The sequence below is a fragment of the Symsagittifera roscoffensis genome, unplaced genomic scaffold (assembly GCF_963678635.1).
Source record: "Symsagittifera roscoffensis unplaced genomic scaffold, txSymRosc1.1 SCAFFOLD_25, whole genome shotgun sequence".
Classification (NCBI taxonomy): Eukaryota; Metazoa; Xenacoelomorpha; order Acoela; family Convolutidae; genus Symsagittifera; species Symsagittifera roscoffensis.
The window spans coordinates 777,379-799,753 of NW_026971149.1; the positions used below are offsets into that span (position 1 = coordinate 777,379).

Sequence of the window (22,375 nt, forward strand, 5' to 3'; positions counted from 1 at the left end):
GTAGAAAGCTTCCTTCCATACCACATTCGCGAATTTTTTTTCCATAAGGCCGGTTTGTTAACTCTTTGATAGGCGGATTACTACCGATCAACGGCCACCGATCGTCGGCTAAATCAGGTGGATTCGCAGATGCAGGATCTGATGATAATGATCGGCAAGTTGGTTGATTCAAGAATTCCTCTCCAGATAATGAAAACCTGCCGGGGGTGGACCCAACACAAGACTAGGCAGCCGACTGGTCTGTACTCAACTGGGAACCGACAGGGCAACGCGAGCTTTGGAGGGGGCATCTAGGCTGTTTCGAATGCGGTCAGATGGGTCACTTTGCGAAAGAGTGTCTAAGAAAGGCTTCGCTTCATTTACACTAGCGACGGCCGGGACAATGAGCGAGTTCAAAGGAGTCTTTGTCCCGACCGACTTAAAGAGACAACAGGCACCGAAGGGAGATCAGCCGGCGTACGGTTCGTAAAGCCAGAGTCACAGTGAGTGGCTGAACCGAGATGCAGATATAGACAGAAATACACCGTGGAAACAGGAACAAGTTTGTCGATTTGGGAACGAAGACCTCGGGGCACAGGGGTCTCTCTCGGGCGGGAAACGAGGGAGCAACCTCAAGCACGTGTCAAGCGAATGGAATTATACGGACCCCGTGGTGGCAGTCCTAGATGATTGCATAGGGACAACCCAAGTCGAGATCTTGCTAGATGTAGCTCGAGATCTATTTGACTCGTCTGAGATTGAGCCATACCGGGAAGACTAGAGACAGCAGACGGATAAAAAATGAAGGCGGATGGATGTATCACCGCCTGTCTGAAAATGGGGACCGTTGACAAAGATCTAGAAATGCTAGTTGTTCTGAAACTGAAAGCAGAGATGGTTTTTGGACTTCGATCGCTGAAGGAAAATCGGTGCACATTGACGTTTAGCCACGATGTAGATTTTCTGTGGAAGGGAACAAACGAGGGTTCTATAGTTCCCTTGAGTCATCTGCCATTCAATGTATCCCCGGAGTGGATGCTTTCGAGCCCTCATGATCCAAGAGGGAAGAGTGAAGGAGAAGGCAAACCGAGTAACGAGAAGAGGAGATAGCTGATAGCGAAGATAGCAGCTGCCGTCGAGCAATCCGATGAAGTATTATTCGATGAAGAGGAATGGCACGCTAGTTACGACGATCACTCAGCGGCAGCGATTCGCAAAAAAATGGACGACGATGGAATTGGGGGTTGTCACAAAGCGATCTCGTTAGAAGAGGCACTGCGAAGGTGCAGACCTATGAGTGTACCGGAAACAGTTGCAAGTGTCAACGAGACAGGGGAGAATGAAGTCGATGACAGCGAGTCGATTCGATGGAAGTGAACGCCTGCCGGAATTGCGAATATGCAGAAAGGAGATGAAGCGATCGCTCAATTCTTCTACTTGGCGGGAAGGTGCGCTGAGACGATTGATATGCCGTCACTGGGAACGAACATCATTCCGAAGGAGCAGGCCATACAGTATGGACTTGAAGTACTGGCGTACCGGCCATGATTGGATGATTTAACTATAGAAGATGGAGTACAAGAAGTGGTGTCAGCTAGATGGCTCCAGGCCAACCCTTCTGAGGATAGTTCCTGTGGCGGGACGGAACGAAATACTTAGCCAGTTCGATTTGATGGAGACTGCCGGAGGACAGCTTGCAACCGAGAAGATGCTGACCAGATTACGACGAAGATATTGGTCGCCGACGATGAGAACGGACATTGAAAGAAAAGTTCAGTGGTGCCTAAGCCGAGTATTCCAGATGACAAAAGTGGAGAAGCAGGCAGCACAAGGCCCAGCTCTCTTTGATCCTCGGATCAGATTCAGCGCGGTGGCAGTAGATATCTTGGAACCAGTGACAATGGCGACAACTACCAGAGCGAAGCATGTGCTTGTAATGAAGGATCTATTCTAATGTACACAACTGCAGATCCCCTTGCGTCAACGAATTCTGCTGACGTGGCTAGTTAGATGGTGGAGGATTTCGTTGCTGAAGTTTTTAGCTCTCAATGTGCTACATACAGATCAAGGAAAAAGTTGTGGTGGCAAAGTGATCCAAGAGATGTGTCGATTTTTGAGTATTGACAAAAGGCTCCTCCCAATTGCCGTTTTTGAACTTTGCGTACAATACGACTATCAATGGAAAAACGGGAGCTAGGCCGTTTAGTAAGGTGCATGGACAGGAGTGCCAGTATCCTGTTGATCTGTTCTACAAAAAAAACCTCATGACGAAGTGATGATAAAGGATGGGTTTGCCAAATGGCCAGACGAACAGTTCCGAGACGCACATAGCAGTGCAAGAGAAATCTCGGAACAGACCAGCGTCGACAAAAGAGCTGTTAGTGGGAGAAAATTCAGGGGGGAACCCTATACGAGTGTTTTCAAAGTCTGGGTGTGGTAAAAGGAACCACAAATGTCAAAGAAGCCCTTTGGACCGTGGGAAGGACCATATGTTTTGATGGCCAGGATGTCTGAAGTCAATTACCAGGTGTCAAACGTGTCCATACCAAATAAGGTGAAGTTTCTGCATTTTAAGATGTTGAAACTATGTTGAGGAGACTGTGCGATCAGACAAAACCATTGCAAGGAAGCGACCGACACCCTTACGGTCAGCTACTTTCCTTGACAATTCGGAGATGAATGTCGAAAACGAGGTGTTTTGGGCGAACAATCGGGATGAATTCAATCATGATCCAGGCCCAAGGCGAGAATCAGTGGGAATTTTGTCGCTAAGAAATTGAGTAATGGTGGAGCCATTAGTTAGCCCTCCTGGGCGAAACAAAGACTCGTGAAGGCAGAGTGACGTGATGGAAACATACGACGCAACTTTGATTGAATAGAGAAGAGAAGAAGAGCCCGCAAAGCTTCTCAGTGCAGCTGAAGGTAGACCTCCGGATGAGCCGGCGATGGTTGAACAAATTGGAACTCCTGATTTATGTAGACCAGTTCGCGTAAGATCGACGAAATTCTTAGTTAAAACAAGTCTTTTGGGAAAATTTGTCACCCAGCTCATCGATGCTTGTTTAATATCTGAGTGCGATCTCACCTCAGAGTATTGCGTTAGTGTTGAACTTAAGCTGCTTTTTAAAAAAAAATAGATTGGGTCGTACCGCGAGGAGTAAAGTTATTAGCAGTCAAGTCCCCTAGTTAGGTTTTTTCTAACAAATAGTGCGTACTAGTCGAAATTGATTAAGCATAATGGGACTGACTGACGGGTCCGCGATTAAGTTTTAGGAAAAATAAATTGGAAACTAGGAAAATTATTAAGATTAGTCATTAGAGTGATGATTAAGTTGTGGACTGGTTCTTGGCAACAACAGAGCAACAGAGAAAAGGGACGGTTGCTTTCAGAGACGGTCATGCTAAGCAATCAAAAGTATGTATGTTAATAGCAGCTAGATATAATAAATCTATCTCTTGAAATCACGCTACCCAATAAGTCCATCGCGACAGTAACTCTAGCAAAACAGTTATGCCAACACTCAGATACGCAAAAAGGAACAAAGGAAATGATAAACATCCTTGAATACAGAATTTTTGAATCTTAGCTTTTGCGAAGAAGTATAATCTGAAATATAATTTGACGCAAATTACCATTTTGAAATTACAAAATGTCTGAATAATTGTCTCGTTCGGAAGTTTTACGGGGATATTTGTTGGTGTGTTGGTGAAGCTTGAAGTAGTGAGAGTGTGACAGGAGATCTGATTAACTTGTGTGTTTTCATAATTGTGTTGTTGTGTTCATGTGTGGCTCTCTGCTGCGCCAAGAAGACTCTGCTGCGCCAAGAAGACCTCATCCACCAACAACAACAGACACAACAACCATGAAGATCGATGAGGTTTGGTAGAAAGCTTCCTTCCATACCACATTCGCGAATTTTTTTTCCATAAGGCCGGTTTGTTAACTCTTTGATAGGCGGACCTCAAACAGGGAAGACTCTGCTGCGCCAAGAAGACCTCATCCACCAACAACAACAGACACAACAACCATGAAGATCGATGAGGTTTGGTAGAAAGCTTCCTTCCATACCACATTCGCGAATTTTTTTTCCATAAGGCCGGTTTGTTAACTCTTTGATAGGCGGATTACTACCGATCAACGGCCACCGATCGTCAGCTAAATCAGGTGGATTCGTAGATGCAGGATCTGATGATAATGATCGGCAAGTTGGTTGATTCAAGAATTCCTCTCCAGATAATGAAAACCTGCCGGGGGTGGACCCAACACAAGCCTAGGCAGCCGACTGGTCTGAACTCAACTGGGAACCGACAGGGCAACGCGAGCTTTGGAGGGGGCATCTAGGCTGTTTCGAATGCGGTCAGATGGGTCACTTTGCGAAAGAGTGTCTAAGAAAGGCTTCGCTTCATTTACACTAGCGACGGCCGGGACAATGAGCGAGTTCAAAGGAGTCTTTGTCCCGACCGACTTAAAGAGACAACAGGCACCGAAGGGAGATCAGCCGGCGTACGGTTCGTAAAGCCAGAGTCACAGTGAGTGGCTGAACCGAGATGCAGATATAGACAGAAATACACCGTGGAAACAGGAACAAGTTTGTCGATTTGGGAACGAAGACCTCGGGGCACAGGGGTCTCTCTCGGGCGGGAAACGAGGGAGCAACCTCAAGCACGTGTCAAGCGAATGGAATTATACGGACCCCGTGGTGGCAGTCCTAGATGATTGCATAGGGACAACCCAAGTCGAGATCTTGCTAGATGTAGCTCGAGATCTATTTGACTCGTCTGAGATTGAGCCATACCGGGAAGACTAGAGACAGCAGACGGATAAAAAATGAAGGCGGATGGATGTATCACCGCCTGTCTGAAAATGGGGACCGTTGACAAAGATCTAGAAATGCTAGTTGTTCTGAAACTGAAAGCAGAGATGGTTTTTGGACTTCGATCGCTGAAGGAAAATCGGTGCACATTGACGTTTAGCCAGGATGTAGATTTTCTGTGGAAGGGAACAAACGAGGGTTCTATAGTTCCCTTGAGTCATCTGCCATTCAATGTATCCCCGGAGTGGATGCTTTCGAGCCCTCATGATCCAAGAGGGAAGAGTGAAGGAGAAGGCAAACCGAGTAACGAGAAGAGGAGATAGCTGATAGCGAAGATAGCAGCTGCCGTCGAGCAATCCGATGAAGTATTATTCGATGAAGAGGAATGGCACGCTAGTTACGACGATCACTCAGCGGCAGCGATTCGCAAAAAAATGGACGACGATGGAATTGGGGGTTGTCACAAAGCGATCTCGTTAGAAGAGGCACTGCGAAGGTGCAGACCTATGAGTGTACCGGAAACAGTTGCAAGTGTCAACGAGACAGGGGAGAATGAAGTCGATGACAGCGAGTCGATTCGATGGAAGTGAACGCCTGCCGGAATTGCGAATATGCAGAAAGGAGATGAAGCGATCGCTCAATTCTTCTACTTGGCGGGAAGGTGCGCTGAGACGATTGATATGCCGTCACTGGGAACGAACATCATTCCGAAGGAGCAGGCCATACAGTATGGACTTGAAGTACTGGCGTACCGGCCATGATTGGATGATTTAAGTATAGAAGATGGAGTACAAGAAGTGGTGTCAGCTAGATGGCTCCAGGCCAACCCTTCTGAGGATAGTTCCTGTGGCGGGACGGAACGAAATACTTAGCCAGTTCGATTTGATGGAGACTGCCGGAGGACAGCTTGCAGCCGAGAAGATGCTGACCAGATTACGACGAAGATATTGGTCGCCGACGATGAGAACGGACATTGAAAGAAAAGTTCAGTGGTGCCTAAGCCGAGTATTCCAGATGACAAAAGTGGAGAAGCAGGCAGCACAAGGCCCAGCTCTCTTTGATCCTCGGATCAGATTCAGCGCGGTGGCAGTAGATATCTTGGAACCAGTGACAATGGCGACAACTACCAGAGCGAAGCATGTGCTTGTAATGAAGGATCTATTCTAATGTACACAACTGCAGATCCCCTTGCGTCAACGAATTCTGCTGACGTGGCTAGTTAGATGGTGGAGGATTTCGTTGCTGAAGTTTTTAGCTCTCAATGTGCTACATACAGATCAAGGAAAAAGTTGTGGTGGCAAAGTGATCCAAGAGATGTGTCGATTTTTGAGTATTGACAAAAGGCTCCTCCCAATTGCCGTTTTTGAACTTTGCGTACAATACGACTATCAATGGAAAAACGGGAGCTAGGCCGTTTAGTAAGGTGCATGGACAGGAGTGCCAGTATCCTGTTGATCTGTTCTACAAAAAAAACCTCATGACGAAGTGATGATAAAGGATGGGTTTGCCAAATGGCCAGACGAACAGTTCCGAGACGCACATAGCAGTGCAAGAGAAATCTCGGAACAGACCAGCGTCGACAAAAGAGCTGTTAGTGGGAGAAAATTCAGGGGGGAACCCTATACGAGTGTTTTCAAAGTCTGGGTGTGGTAAAAGGAACCACAAATCTCAAAGAAGCCCTTTGGACCGTGGGAAGGACCATATGTTTTGATGGCCAGGATGTCTGAAGTCAATTACCAGGTGTCAAACGTGTCCATACCAAATAAGGTGAAGTTTCTGCATTTTAAGATGTTGAAACTATGTTGAGGAGACTGTGCGATCAGACAAAACCATTGCAAGGAAGCGACCGACACCCTTACGGTCAGCTACTTTCCTTGACAATTCGGAGATGAATGTCGAAAACGAGGTGTTTTGGGCGAACAATCGGGATGAATTCAATCATGATCCAGGCCCAAGGCGAGAATCAGTGGGAATTTTGTCGCTAAGAAATTGAGTAATGGTGGAGCCATTAGTTAGCCCTCCTGGGCGAAACAAAGACTCGTGAAGGCAGAGTGACGTGATGGAAACATACGACGCAACTTTGATTGAATAGAGAAGAGAAGAAGAGCCCGCAAAGCTTCTCAGTGCAGCTGAAGGTAGACCTCCGGATGAGCCGGCGATGGTTGAACAAATTGGAACTCCTGATTTATGTAGACCAGTTCGCGTAAGATCGACGAAATTCTTAGTTAAAACAAGTCTTTTGGGAAAATTTGTCACCCAGCTCATCGATGCTTGTTAAATATCTAAGTGCGATCTCACCTCAGAGTATTGCGTTAGTGTTGAACTTAAGCTGCTTTTTTTAAAAAAATAGATTGGGTCGTACCGCGAGGAGTAAAGTTATTAGCAGTCAAGTCCCCTAGTTAGGTTTTTTCTAACAAATAGTGCGTACTAGTCGAAATTGATTAAGCATAATGGGACTGACTGACGGGTCCGCGATTAAGTTTTAGGAAAAATAAATTGGAAACTAGGAAAATTATTAAGATTAGTCATTAGAGTGATGATTAAGTTGTGGACTGGTTTTTGGCAACAACAGAGCAACAGAGAAAAGGGACGGTTGCTTTCAGAGACGGTCATGCTAAGCAATCAAAAGTATGTATGTTAATATCAGCTAGATATAATAAATCTATCTCTTGAAATCACGCTACCCAATAAGTCCATCGCGACAGTAACTCTAGCAAAACAGTTATGCCAACACTCAGATACGCAAAAAGGAACAAAGGAAATGATAAACATCCTTGAATACAGAATTTTTGAATCTTAGCTTTTGCGAAGAAGTATAATCTGAAATATAATTTGACGCAAATTACCATTTTGAAATTACAAAATGTCTGAATAATTGTCTCGTTCGGAAGTTTTACGGGGATATTTGTTGGTGTGTTGGTGAAGCTTGAAGTAGTGAGAGTGTGACAGGAGATCTGATTAACTTGTGTGTTTTCATAATTGTGTTGTTGTGTTCATGTGTGGCTCTTCGAAGTGTGGCTGTCCATACGACTACCTCAAACAGGGAAGACTCTGCTGCGCCAAGAAGACCTCATCCACCAACAACAACAGACACAACAACCATGAAGATCGATGAGGTTTGGTAGAAAGCTTCCTTCCATACCACATTCGCGAATTTTTTTTCCATAAGGCCGGTTTGTTAACTCTTTGATAGGCGGATTACTACCGATCAACGGCCACCGATCGTCGGCTAAATCAGGTGGATTCGCAGATGCAGGCTCTGATGATAATGATCGGCAAGTTGGTTGATTCAAGAATTCCTCTCCAGATAATGAAAACCTGCCGGGGGTGGACCCAACACAAGCCTAGGCAGCCGACTGGTCTGAACTCAACTGGGAACCGACAGGGCAACGCGAGCTTTGGAGGGGGCATCTAGGCTGTTTCGAATGCGGTCAGATGGGTCACTTTGCGAAAGAGTGTCTAAGAAAGGCTTCGCTTCATTTACACTAGCGACGGCCGGGACAATGAGCGAGTTCAAAGGAGTCTTTGTCCCGACCGACTTAAAGAGACAACAGGCACCGAAGGGAGATCAGCCGGCGTACGGTTCGTAAAGCCAGAGTCACAGTGAGTGGCTGAACCGAGATGCAGATATAGACAGAAATACACCGTGGAAACAGGAACAAGTTTGTCGATTTGGGAACGAAGACCTCGGGGCACAGGGGTCTCTCTCGGGCGGGAAACGAGGGAGCAACCTCAAGCACGTGTCAAGCGAATGGAATTATACGGACCCCGTGGTGGCAGTCCTAGATGATTGCATAGGGACAACCCAAGTCGAGATCTTGCTAGATGTAGCTCGAGATCTATTTGACTCGTCTGAGATTGAGCCATACCGGGAAGACTAGAGACAGCAGACGGATAAAAAATGAAGGCGGATGGATGTATCACCGCCTGTCTGAAAATGGGGACCGTTGACAAAGATCTAGAAATGCTAGTTGTTCTGAAACTGAAAGCAGAGATGGTTTTTGGACTTCGATCGCTGAAGGAAAATCGGTGCACATTGACGTTTAGCCAGGATGTAGATTTTCTGTGGAAGGGAACAAACGAGGGTTCTATAGTTCCCTTGAGTCATCTGCCATTCAATGTATCCCCGGAGTGGATGCTTTCGAGCCCTCATGATCCAAGAGGGAAGAGTGAAGGAGAAGGCAAACCGAGTAACGAGAAGAGGAGATAGCTGATAGCGAAGATAGCAGCTGCCGTCGAGCAATCCGATGAAGTATTATTCGATGAAGAGGAATGGCACGCTAGTTACGACGATCACTCAGCGGCAGCGATTCGCAAAAAAATGGACGACGATGGAATTGGGGGTTGTCACAAAGCGATCTCGTTAGAAGAGGCACTGCGAAGGTGCAGACCTATGAGTGTACCGGAAACAGTTGCAAGTGTCAACGAGACAGGGGAGAATGAAGTCGATGACAGCGAGTCGATTCGATGGAAGTGAACGCCTGCCGGAATTGCGAATATGCAGAAAGGAGATGAAGCGATCGCTCAATTCTTCTACTTGGCGGGAAGGTGCGCTGAGACGATTGATATGCCGTCACTGGGAACGAACATCATTCCGAAGGAGCAGGCCATACAGTATGGACTTGAAGTACTGGCGTACCGGCCATGATTGGATGATTTAAGTATAGAAGATGGAGTACAAGAAGTGGTGTCAGCTAGATGGCTCCAGGCCAACCCTTCTGAGGATAGTTCCTGTGGCGGGACGGAAACGAAATACTTAGCCAGTTCGATTTGATGGAGACTGCCGGAGGACAGCTTGCAGCCGAGAAGATGCTGACCAGATTACGACGAAGATATTGGTCGCCGACGATGAGAACGGACATTGAAAGAAAAGTTCAGTGGTGCCTAAGCCGAGTATTCCAGATGACAAAAGTGGAGAAGCAGGCAGCACAAGGCCCAGCTCTCTTTGATCCTCGGATCAGATTCAGCGCGGTGGCAGTAGATATCTTGGAACCAGTGACAATGGCGACAACTACCAGAGCGAAGCATGTGCTTGTAATGAAGGATCTATTCTAATGTACACAACTGCAGATCCCCTTGCGTCAACGAATTCTGCTGACGTGGCTAGTTAGATGGTGGAGGATTTCGTTGCTGAAGTTTTTAGCTCTCAATGTGCTACATACAGATCAAGGAAAAAGTTGTGGTGGCAAAGTGATCCAAGAGATGTGTCGATTTTTGAGTATTGACAAAAGTCAGGCTCCTCCCAATTGCCGTTTTTGAACTTTGCGTACAATACGACTATCAATGGAAAAACGGGAGCTAGGCCGTTTAGTAAGGTGCATGGACAGGAGCGCCAGTATCCTGTTGATCTGTTCTACAAAAAAAACCTCATGACGAACTGATGATAAAGGATGGGTTTGCCAAATGGCCAGACGAACAGTTCCGAGACGCACATAGCAGTGCAAGAGAAATCTCGGAACAGACCAGCGTCGACAAAAGAGCTGTTAGTGGGAGAAAATTCAGGGGGGAACCCTATACGAGTGTTTTCAAAGTCTGGGTGTGGTAAAAGGAACCACAAATGTCAAAGAAGCCCTTTGGACCGTGGGAAGGACCATATGTTTTGATGGCCAGGATGTCTGAAGTCAATTACCAGGTGTCAAACGTGTCCATACCAAATAAGGTGAAGTTTCTGCATTTTAACATGTTGAAACTATGTTGAGGAGACTGTGCGATCAGACAAAACCATTGCAAGGAAGCGACCGACACCCTTACGGTCAGCTACTTTCCTTGACAATTCGGAGATGAATGTCGAAAACGAGGTGTTTTGGGCGAACAATCGGGATGAATTCAATCATGATCCAGGCCCAAGGCGAGAATCAGTGGGAATTTTGTCGCTAAGAAATTGAGTAATGGTGGAGCCATTAGTTAGCCCTCCTGGGCGAAACAAAGACTCGTGAAGGCAGAGTGACGTGATGGAAACATACGACGCAACTTTGATTGAATAGAGAAGAGAAGAAGAGCCCGCAAAGCTTCTCAGTGCAGCTGAAGGTAGACCTCCGGATGAGCCGGCGATGGTTGAACAAATTGGAACTCCTGATTTATGTAGACCAGTTCGCGTAAGATCGACGAAATTCTTAGTTAAAACAAGTCTTTTGAGAAAATTTGTCACCCAGCTCATCGATGCTTGTTTAATATCTAAGTGCGATCTCACCTCAGAGTATTGCGTTAGTGTTGAACTTAAGCTGCTTTTTTTAAAAAATAGATTGGGTCGTACCGCGAGGAGTAAAGTTATTAGCAGTCAAGTCCCCTAGTTAGGTTTTTTCTAACAAATAGTGCGTACTAGTCGAAATTGATTAAGCATAATGGGACTGACTGACGGGTCCGCGATTAAGTTTTAGGAAAAATAAATTGGAAACTAGGAAAATTATTAAGATTAGTCATTAGAGTGATGATTAAGTTGTGGACTGGTTCTTGGCAACAACAGAGCAACAGAGAAAAGGGACGGTTGCTTTCAGAGACGGTCATGCTAAGCAATCAAAAGTATGTATGTTAATAGCAGCTAGATATAATAAATTGAGTTTATGATAGGTTAAAGTTTTAGATAGGTTTTTTTAAAATACTAGGTTGAAAGTAACTTAAACTTTGTCATTAGCATTATTCGGGAGAATAATGGTCTAGAAGTCAAGACTGTAGAATTGGTGATTCTTCTGTATTACATGCCATAGAAACCTAAGCGTAAGGTTGATTAGTCATTAAGTTAAGTGGTACAGCAAACAAGTGGTCCAATTCAAAATAGTTGAATCTGCGAAGATTTTGTCCCTCCTATGCCAGAAAGTAAAATTTGACAAAATCGGCGAGCCCCTCATCGAATCGGAACTACGGAAGCTATCTTTATGAAATTCAGAGCAGCATTATTTGACATGATATGACCCGGGCATACGAAAAATGGGACTCCTCAGACCGTTTTGGGGCAAGTAATAACGGTCCCGGAAGTGTAAATGGCCCTATCAGAACTCGGAAACTAGCGGCGGAAGTGGGCTCAAGTTTTAATAATGTAGGCCTAGGTGAGGGAAGCTTAAGTTTGAAACTCAGACCCCTAGGACCCCTACTTCCGGTTTTATGCCCAAACTAAACAAAAACCTACGCCGAAGTCGTTTCTCGACCTGCAATGAACGCAGGGAGCTGAAACTTGGAGGGATGATAGGCAGTGGCAAGATACATCTTGTGTTATAATTTGAACCATTTCCAACATAAGTTTGTAAGCTTTTAACACTTGAAAAAACACCTTAAAAAACATCCTCTTCCAGCTTAGGATAATTTGGAAAGTTTTACTGGGATGTGTAAAGCTTGGTAGTTAGGACCACCATGGGGTTCTGAAACCAAATATGAAGTTTGACCACGGATGACCCCTGCGTGACCTTAAGTTCACCTTTTTGCGTTATGAACCCAAAGTTGAAAAGAAAACCCCGGGATTAGCAGCGGAAATTGGCGTATTTCCCGGCTCCAATCCTTGGAAATGAGAATTGGTCATCTTTCTATAAATTGGGAGAAAACTTGTAAATTGGGAACTGGAGCAGAAGATGATAGCGATATAGCTTTTACATTGCAACCCTGGAGTAGTAGAGTTTATTCAAAGTGGACTTTGTAAAAATTGGGTTCAGTTTAGCTTGGCAATTGATCTATAAACAACAATTCAACTAGAAAATAGATCCCAAAGGAAACTGATAGTAATAGGGTCGCATCATGAGAATTAAGTCTCCCTAATAGTATGAACGGACTGTGAATTTACTTGGCTTCCCGGAGGTGACATTTTGGTTTAATTTGGCCCCTAATAGACGAAGTACGTTCCCTTATAGCTAAGACGCGTCATTGGAATAAAGTACAGATAGAAATATTAGATGCCTGAAGTGAATTAGCTACCCATGAAAAGGGTCTCCTCTACCCTTGGGAGGTCAGAGCATAAACGGGATAATTAAAACAAAAGTCTTGAGAGGACCACTGAGTAAACATAACGTGGTTTAGAGGTTGAGTTGAGCTCGAGGGCTGAAGTTCACGGAGATCAGGAATTAATTGATTAGAATCGTATGACATTTATTTGCTTGGTCAATTGTGACACCTACCGCTTACCTGGTATCTAATAAGCGTGAAAAATTGATACAAGAAACCGAACTTGGCACGTGGCAGAGTTGACATTGGGAGGGACGTATTCTTAAAACATGTGCAGACGGGTGATTTAAGCGGATGTCAGGACTGATAGGGAATGACGTGACTTAACTAAAACTTAGTCTAAAGAAAGATAAGAATTTGGAGGGTACCGGAGAGCCTTTAAGTAAGAGTCAGAGCAATTGATACTGAGATAGAGTATAGTTCGTTTTCAGTTAGTTAGAGAAAACAATTATTGCTAGTTAGTCGAGTAGTTGGTTCTCGGAGTAAGAGAACAATTATAGTAGAAACAGTAAATACGTGGTGGTTCTCATCAAAGTGAGAAAGTATTCTCTAAAGAGAGAGAATCGTTTGGAGGAGTTGGTGGAAGTTAAATTGCAATTGTGCTGATAAATCCTTTTGATTTGATTATGAATACAGCGGATAAATAAAGAATTGAAGAGGCACTTCAACCGAGAGGGTTCCTTGTGGACTTGCGTCCTCCGTGCCTTGCTACTGCGATAGACTCGCTATCTCTTGAAATCACGCTACCCAATAAGTCCATCGCGACAGTAACTCTAGCAAAACAGTTATGCCAACAGTCAGATACAAAAAGGAACAAAGGAATTGATAAACATCCTTGAATACAGAATTTTTGAATCTTAGCTTTTGCGAAGAAGTATAATCTGAAATACAATTTGACGCAAATTACCATTTTGAAATTACAAAATGTCTGAATAATTGTCTCGTTCGGAAGTTACGGGGATGTTTGTTGGTGTGTTGGTGAAGCTTGAAGTAGTTAGAGTGTGTGACAGGAGATCTGATTAACTTGTTGTGTGTTTTCATAATTGTGTTGTTGTGTTCAGGTGTGGCTCTTCGAAGTGTGACTGTCCATACCACTACCTCAAACAGGGAAGACTCTGCTGCGCCAAGAAGACCTCATCCACCAACAACAACAGACACAACAACCGCCATAATCACAACCACAATAGCACTAGAGCCACCAGGAGTCTCAATGCGCCCCTCATCATACAATGACCCTGTGACAGGGTTACAGTCCGCAAGTTGAAAGATCGCAGCTAACATCAACATGTCCACTAGAGACTGTTTTCTTCTCTGAATCTCTCTACTTGTGCTCGTGTTTGTGCCCTTTTGCTTTTTCAACTGTACTGATCTGTTTGTTTGTTTTGTTTGTTTGTTTGTTCATTCCATTGGCTTTAATTCACTCTTTCTTCACATCATTTTTCTCCTTCTCTCTCCTCATTGGCGAGCAGTTCTGGAAACTCAACTATTCTTGTGATGTAGTTGTAGTTGAAATAGTTTTTCAAAGGCCAATTGGCCTGCTGCGGATAACAGTTAAAGAGAAAAACGAGCTGAAAAGAAGCAATCCTCGAACAACACGTTAAGTATACGAAATGTGTTCTTGTCTTTCTACCTAAGAACATAAGGTGCATCTTTTTCAAAACAATTTATTTACTTTTCATGCTGAAAAAACGAATAGCTTGAAGATTGAAGCTATATGTCTATGTGGAAAAAGCCTTGAGAGAATATTGTTATCTCTCAGACTAGCATGAGGTAATTTTAAGAGCTGAAATATAGGTTAATTTGAGAAAGAAAACGGTTAATTCAAATTTACTTGTGCTTTTGAAAGTTACAATAAAATTTTGAAAATGCTCTAGCATAACATTTAACCATCCTGCTGAAAGTAAGTTTAGCTTATCAAGTACAGAATTAAGAGTTTCTGGACTAACGATTTGAAAGAGTTGATTGGACTGAATAATGCGCCAATTTAAAAAAATCAACACGAAATCTGGTAGTTTTAGTTAGTCAGATTTCATTTTGTAATCTGCTCGCTGACAGCTGGAGACACAAAAATGCAAAAATATTGCTTCGTTGCATTCAGATTTGAATATCCGCAGTGTGAAAGCTCATTATAGTCCTGTTGATTATGTGTGTAGCTTAGTGTGGTAGTGCGATGTAACTTTTTCTCCAATCTTTACCGATTTCTCGCTCGCGTTTGCGAAGTGTCAATTTCACCTCTGTGTAGATTTTCGTAGCACTTATTAGAGGATAAAAGTTGTTTGTCCGAAGTAAGTCTTTTGAACTTATTCGACGCAAGTGAAGTTTTCGCTTTTTCGACAGCTTCACGACTTTTGCCTCAATTTCTGTCCGCTGAATTAGAGGCGATGTTTTTTGGGAAAGCCAATAGAATGGGAGTTTAATTCTAGTTCGGTAATGTATTTTAAGGCGAAAACTCGCTTGAACTAGTATATACTTATGTTCCATATGATTCTCATTTCTGAAATCTGCTTTTTTACTCCCACAGATATAAATTTGAAGTTGAAAAAACTATATATGTTCGTTGTAATAATTACACTTGCGAAGCAAGGTGTTATAGTACGAACTTTCTTTTTTTCCAACCAACTTTTTTTTCCAACCGAACTTTCTTTTTTTTCCTACAAGTCGCAAATAATGTTGCAAATTTTGTTGGGACTAAGTCGCAATTATTGTTGCAGCTTAAAGCAACAATATTTGCTGCGTCGAATTTGCTGCATCGAAGTGGCATTAAGATATTTTGTTGCACTTTTGATATTTAGTTGATCCTTTACAGATTATTGATAACATATGCTTTGACATTCGAATAGTTATAAGTTTACACAGTTGATGCATTTCTAATTCATCAAGTGAACCGAAGAAAGCTAATGTTTCAAACAACATAACAATAGTAAAATCTCGATTTCAGAAGTTATTTAACAATATATCTTGCATTTTTTTGAAATACATAATTTATGCATTATGTGGCTTTATGATATGCGATTTTTTACATATAAAATTGTATCTTTTATTTAATGCTACTTTTGCTGCATCGAGTGGGCAATTTCTTAGCTTATGTAGCTGCATTTTTGGTGGCAAGTTTTTGAGGATTTTAAGCATCCTTGGCTGAATGGTTAGTGCGTGAGACTAACATTTACTAGGTCGGAGACTTTTGCTAATTCGAGTTTTTGCTAAGCATTGAGTTTTTGCAAATTCGAGGCTTATTTCTACTTTTGTCACTTGATAGCTGCTTTTTGCTCGTGTTCTGGTAAGTGTTTGCGAAGCGCAGCTTCGACTCTGTGAAAATTAGCATGGTGAACAAACTAACTATTGTGAACTTAATTTTTCTTCATACTTTACATAGTATCATCATGTATATAGTCAAATTCACACGTAAAACAACCACGAAAATTGAAAACTCGAAATATAGAGGGATATTGGAAAAAAATCTCAAATCTTCGTTGAACTTTTAAGTTTTTTAGGATCAAATCGGAATGTATACTTTTCATGGTATTTTTTTGTGTAACAAAATCAGTTGACTCATCAGAGTGTGTGGCAAATAGACTTATTGTGGACAGGTCTGCAATTCAAATTCCTATTTTTATAACGCTGGAATATAGACTTGTTTCGAGTTAATAATTTCACACTCGCATGAATAGCTTGACTTATTACATTAGCGGTGGTAGACTTTTTCCCGTGCAAAAGAACTTTGATAACAGGTTTTCGTAATCATTTGCGGTAAAAAAGACAAAATTTTTCGTAAATTTTTCCTTGTTGGAATTCGTCAGCTTCGTTTCCTTTTTTTTGCAGCCAAACTATTTTGCTTGTTTGAATGCTTTTTATTGAGGGTTGAACGATAAGTAATTTTTGGATTGTGAACCTCTTCAAGCGTTGTGGATTCGAACGTGAACTTCAGCAAAGTTATTTATTGACCAGTTTTTTAAAATTATTTTTGTCAGTTTAATGCTCACTTTTTTAAATTTGAAAATTGCCTGCTTATAGTTCGAAAAATCTAAGTATTTTTTGAATTGTTCGCAAAAAAGCAGTATTTGGTTATTGACCTCTGGCTTTTAACAGTTTTTAAATTTTTTTCTGTCAGTAATTCTGTTATGAGAATATCATTTTCTATAAAGACAATTTTGTGCGGTGATATCGAAATCCAGTTTTCCTGGGTGGAAAAAAGCAAAGATTTGCCTCAAAATTTTGATTTGAAATAATCATTCACTATCTTTATTTTTACACACGCCAACTAGCGAGCAAATTGTGTATTAGTATGGCTCTTTTTTCCCCAACCTAACTCGTTGATAAAACTGCCCCTTAACATTTGTTCTCTGATTTGTTTATGTCTATTGTTTGGCGGTCGGTAAGCGTCTGTGGCTAAAAGGGAAGGACTTGAGACTCCTTATCTCGAAATTGCTGTTTCGAATCCGACTCATAGCAAAGTTTTATTAATTTGAGGCTTGTTTCTATTTTTTCTTATTTCACTTGATTGAGCCGCTAGTGTTTACGAAGCGCAGCTTTGCTTCTGTTATCCTTACAAACAGCAAGCGTATTGCAATCGGGTACTAGAGTGTTTATCCGTAAGTAACTGTCTTCAGTCTTCATCTCCTGGTCTCATTCATTTTCTAGTCCTCTCTGTTGATGCACATATTTTGCTCATATAAGCCTTTGAAATATCCCTCCATTTCGAAGTTTGCTTTCTATGTTGGTTGCAATTTGATGAGCAATAAGTTTCGTTGTGCGTGTGTGGGTTTTGTTTTAAGTTACTTTCTCATTTTTTTGAAATCCTTTCCCGGCTTGAAGGTTACTGATCAGGTATTGTCAACTTTTCTTACTGCATGAGATCGGTAAAAATCTGCTCCCAATTTTTCGAATGCTTAAAATCAACCCCACTTGCACCTCAAAAAAATTTAGTAAATTAAAAATTAAAAAATTCGATTTTTCGTTGAAGTTTTGTGTTTTTTTTTCAGCGGTAACGTCACTCGAAGTCAAATTTTTGTTAAGTCTGGGGCATATTGATACTCTAATCTGATACTATGATACTCTAATATTGATACTGTTAAGTCTGGGACATATTGATACTCAATATTTGTTGTGTCGTAAATTTGGCTCAAAATTTTTCTTAACAATAGCATTGTTTTCGGCTCAACGAGAGTTTACCAAACTTTTGTTGGCTTAGGTGCCGCTCGGAAAAGGCTACTGATTATTTATTTAACGCTGGCAATTTTTTTGGTATACTTGTTTTTCTCAAATTGAAAGTTATCGGAGAGTAAATTATGAATTTTTTGTAAGTTTGGTTTATCGAATTTTTTTGCTTATGGCCTTTGTGTCTTTTTTGGCTGCTAGCTTGCAATGCCATGTTTGCGTGGTATCTCAGGTGGCATGCACCTCAAGTGCCTTAAACGTTTGCGGCCAGTTCTTATTAGTTAAGTCGCTTAAATTTGCCTCATTTCAAGGGAAATGATACTTTTCTTTCATGTGTGTGCTGGGGGTAACAAAACTTGAAAACATTGTTTCGAATAAGTATATTTTGCTGCAATGATAATTTTTGGCTTTCTGGCTTTGTCTAATTTCTTTTGTGTGTTTATCAATGTAAAAATTTGCTTTTTCTTGAATATCACTTTACACAACTGCTCGTGTTATATCAGATTCATTTCTTCCACGTAATGCGCATAAATTAGTGCCAAACAAATTGGCACTATCAAATTATTAGCAAGTGTTCTATCCGCATTAATAGTGACTGGTATTTGGAAAACAGCATGGACATATGACTCAATTTTCAAAACATTACACTAATTTAGACACAGAAAACTTCATAACTTCAAATACTTCATATTTCAAAAAATACATTTGTAATTTAGTAATTTCTAACAACCTCAACAAAAATTCAAGGTTTCCCGTTGTCAAGAAAAACAGGTTTGAAGTTTCAAGTCTAATTTGGAGCAAGTAAAGCGAGTTTTTGCTTTACTCGCTCGAATTTGGACTCGTGGTGACCTTTTATTCATTATATGTGATTTGATTGAAGACTTGATAGCAAGTGTCGTGTCGTGTACAGTAAATTTAACAACTGAAATAGGTCTGTCGTAAAAACATTTAGGATTTTTTTCATGATTTCAAACAAAACCAAGGATTTTTTTTTGTATTATAATTTCTTGCCTTGACCGAGACTTTTTTTATGGAAAGAGTTTTCCAGGTGATTAAGGGAATCCTGACCAACTACCACACTGGCAAATAATTTAGCACTACTACAGCTAAACGACCAGCGTCGTTCAAAGCCGATTTGTGTTTTATGTATAGTACCTTGTCTTGTTTACTTAATCCTTTTTTATTCTGATCAGGGGCGGATTTAGGGGGGAAGCGGGGGGTGGGAGTGGACAACGATTTTTTTTGTCAAAATTTTTCAAAAAGTGCCCAAAAACGGCTTTTTGGACTCTTTTTTTTTCAAAAATTTGCCTGTCGCGCAGAAAATTCAGCCAAAATAGGGGCAAAACAGTGCTTTAGGAGAGCTGTAAAAATCAATTTGGTCGACCTAAAAAAAGGTCGTCAAATTTATTTTTAGAATGTTTTTTGAAAATCCGCCCCCCCCCCCCTCGAGAAAATCCTAGATCCGCCCCTGATTCTGATGGACATTATCAGATCGTGAATGCTTTTCGATAGCAAAAAGCTGTTATCCTTCTTTGATATTTTCCTATCAAGACTCGGCAAAAAGTCATGTGGTAGTTATTTTCATGTGTTAGTTAGTTTTTGCCTTGAAGTTAATGTCGTGGCCTGTAACCTTGACAAGTTGAAACAAATTAATGTTCCATCTCTCTGAGGTTGTTGTATTTTCTGCTCTTTACGCTAACGTAAAATTGAGCTTAAGTAATGCTGTGTGTCGTGTGTGGTTGTTTACTTCTCATAAGTTGCACTATAATTAAAGACAAAGTTGCAGTCGACTCTTGCTGATCAGCAAAACTTGATTATTACAGAGTGTAATTTAGGTAAAATCCAGTTGACATTGGAAAAGGGTATTGCAATCGGGTACTAAACTTTTTTTCCGCAAATAACTTTCTTTCACAGGAGTCAGGGACTTAACGTTTCCTAAGGTATCCTGCTGGAGGTAACGAATTAATCTGGAGTTAACAAATACGCCTGGGAAGGCAAAAGTCTGGGTTCGTATCTGAACAGGACCTGTTTTTTTTTCAATTTTGTTTCATTTTTGTCTTTTTCGGCTCTATCGGTTGTGGCTTGTTTTATCTCGACTTAGTGATCTCTAATTGCCTCGTTGGTTGACCAAAAAGCTTTTGTGTGCGTTTATGTTTGGTGAAAGGGGACTCAATTTTTAAAAAGTGTTTAAATTTTTTTTCGTCATGAACGGTTTCTGCTGAGACATTTTCGGTTTTGTTACCGCTTGGTTAGTTTTGTTCCGATGCTTGTTTTGAATTCATTTGTATGGGCTTGTTTTTCGCAAATCTATTTTCATTCATTTTGATTGATTTACTTGTATTTGTACGTATAGTTATAAAATAACGTTTATATTTTGTTTGCTTATGATTTTTCGCATTTATGGTTGTCTATTAAGCTTAGTTTCCGAATGGTGTATACCACCCTGCATTCAATACAAATATGGCTTCCGTGGATACTATTTGGGCTCTATGTGTATTTTTTCCAAAAAGATTTTGCCGAACAATTCTGGCTAAATTTCTGCTGATCAGCTATTAACTTCAATTTTTCAGCTTTTTTACCTATTAATTTTTACTGCAAATTTCCGATATTTTTGATGAGATCGATAAAACTTTCGCCTCAATTTTAAATTTTTGAATGCTGAAATTTAACCCTCATGGATTTCTTTAGAAAGTTTATATTTTTTCTTTTCTTTCAACAATAGCAACGATTGAAGTTCTCTCTGATAGTTTTTTTTTGCTGTTTTAATCCTATCCTTGTTGTATGGCAAGTGGTGCGAAGCCCAGCTTCGCCCCTGTGTAGATAATTAACTTGACCATTTTCCAAAGTCATCATTAGCTACCCTGAACGGTAATAAATCTTAATTCAGTTTTTCTCTTTGAGAAACTTTTGGCACAATAGAACAACAAAAGCAACAAAAAGTTTTTATTAAAAGCATCGGCTGAAATATGGTTGAATGAAAAATCCTATAATATTTTTTGACTTAGCAAATTTCTTTAGCAATTGAAATTTAAAATGTGAAGATGGTACCGGATTTTTAGTGAAAAACGGGAAAGTTGCTGAAATGGCTCTAAAACCATGAGAAAAAAAACGTCTAAATTTTCACGATTGAACCAAAACTTGGACGAGTTTTTTTTGTGCTGTCAGCTTCATTGGATTTGATTAGATGGCAGCCTACGAAATTTTTCTGATTAGTCTGCAGATGTTTTGCAATATCAAACACTTTCTTTGTGGCCATTCGTATGTAAAATGAAGTGATGCAGACAGTAGCCTGCAAAAACTAACTGAAGTTCCAAGTGTTTTGATAGAAACGTCCTTTGAAAAATAAATGGCTACTCTAGTTTTTATATGAACAAGAGTCGTTTGATTGACTTTCAATTTGGATTTATTCACGCAAAAGATAATTGTTCAGTTTTCTGTGAAAATCAGTTCGGTCTTATTTTTCGTCAAAGCAAAATATGGTTGATCCGAAAAAAAGTGTTTTTTTTTTGTGAATGAAAAGTTTTTAATTGGTGATGATTCTACTGTAAATTTGACTAATTGCAACGTCGCTATGAACAGAATCACCTTTCGTTTATAAAGGTTTAGAATTGTACGCTACGATAGTTTATATGCTCAGTAGAGAGATTGTTAGCCGAACATGAAGGATTCGAGACAAACGAAGTTAAGCGAAATTTCAGGTTTCAACGTCCTCATCGATACTTTCCGAAACACCGAAGCTTAAGTCTTTATATAAGTGTAGCAACATCCTCGACCCGCACATGCCCCTACCTAGCACTACTAAGGAGTTGCAAGCAGTCGTATCGCTAGATGTCAACCTCCCGGAGATCTCAAAAATTTCACTAAACTCCATGTATTAAGATAAGGGATAAAATACTCTCCGTGCCCCCCGTGCAAAATGATCCAGAATCCGAAAAGTCCAACGCGGATCACCTTCTTAGCTCCCATCGGACACGTGTGCGAAGTCGGCTCATTAGGAGGCGATGACTTTACCAGGTTTCGAAAAAACCACCTGTTGCCCATGTATTAACCTTAAGTATAAACGAATTTCATGTCACCCACCAACACTGTGAACAAATTTCGAAGTTTTTCGGCCGGCCATCCTCATGACTCTATTATAGGACACATGCAACCGAGGAAGACCAACAGATTAATACGTCCAGATATAAAGCGCTGACAAATGCCCCAAGTAAATAGTCCTCATCCTGGACTTCCGGATATGATTTATCGGCCCCCAATGGACGCATGGAGTCAAAACCTTGGGAGATGATAGATACTGGTAAAATACGTCGTATGTCTTAGGTTAAACCAAATCTAAGTTTGGAGTCAAAAGTTATGAGCTGTTGGGAAAAATACCCCTTAAACCGGAAGTGGGCAATTTACGCAAATTAATAAGCGAGGGCTATTGATTTTATGGCGGCATTAGACACTAAAACTCAATTCCGAACAAAAAACCTCCAGCGACCCGAACCCCTCTGACGACC

General features: G+C 41.3%; 1 protein-coding gene across 1 annotated transcript in view; it reads left to right on the top strand.

The window, feature by feature from the left end:
• LOC134856177 (uncharacterized) overlaps positions 1-14,150 on the top strand; it is a 130,058-nt gene extending 115,908 nt beyond the window's left edge. Inside the window, exon 6 of the mRNA XM_063872543.1 lies at positions 13,781-14,150. Within this exon, the coding sequence (XP_063728613.1) occupies positions 13,781-13,952 (172 nt within the window). The 3' untranslated portion in view covers positions 13,953-14,150. The remainder of the gene's footprint in view (positions 1-13,780) is intronic.
• Positions 14,151-22,375: the final 8,225 nt, after the last annotated feature.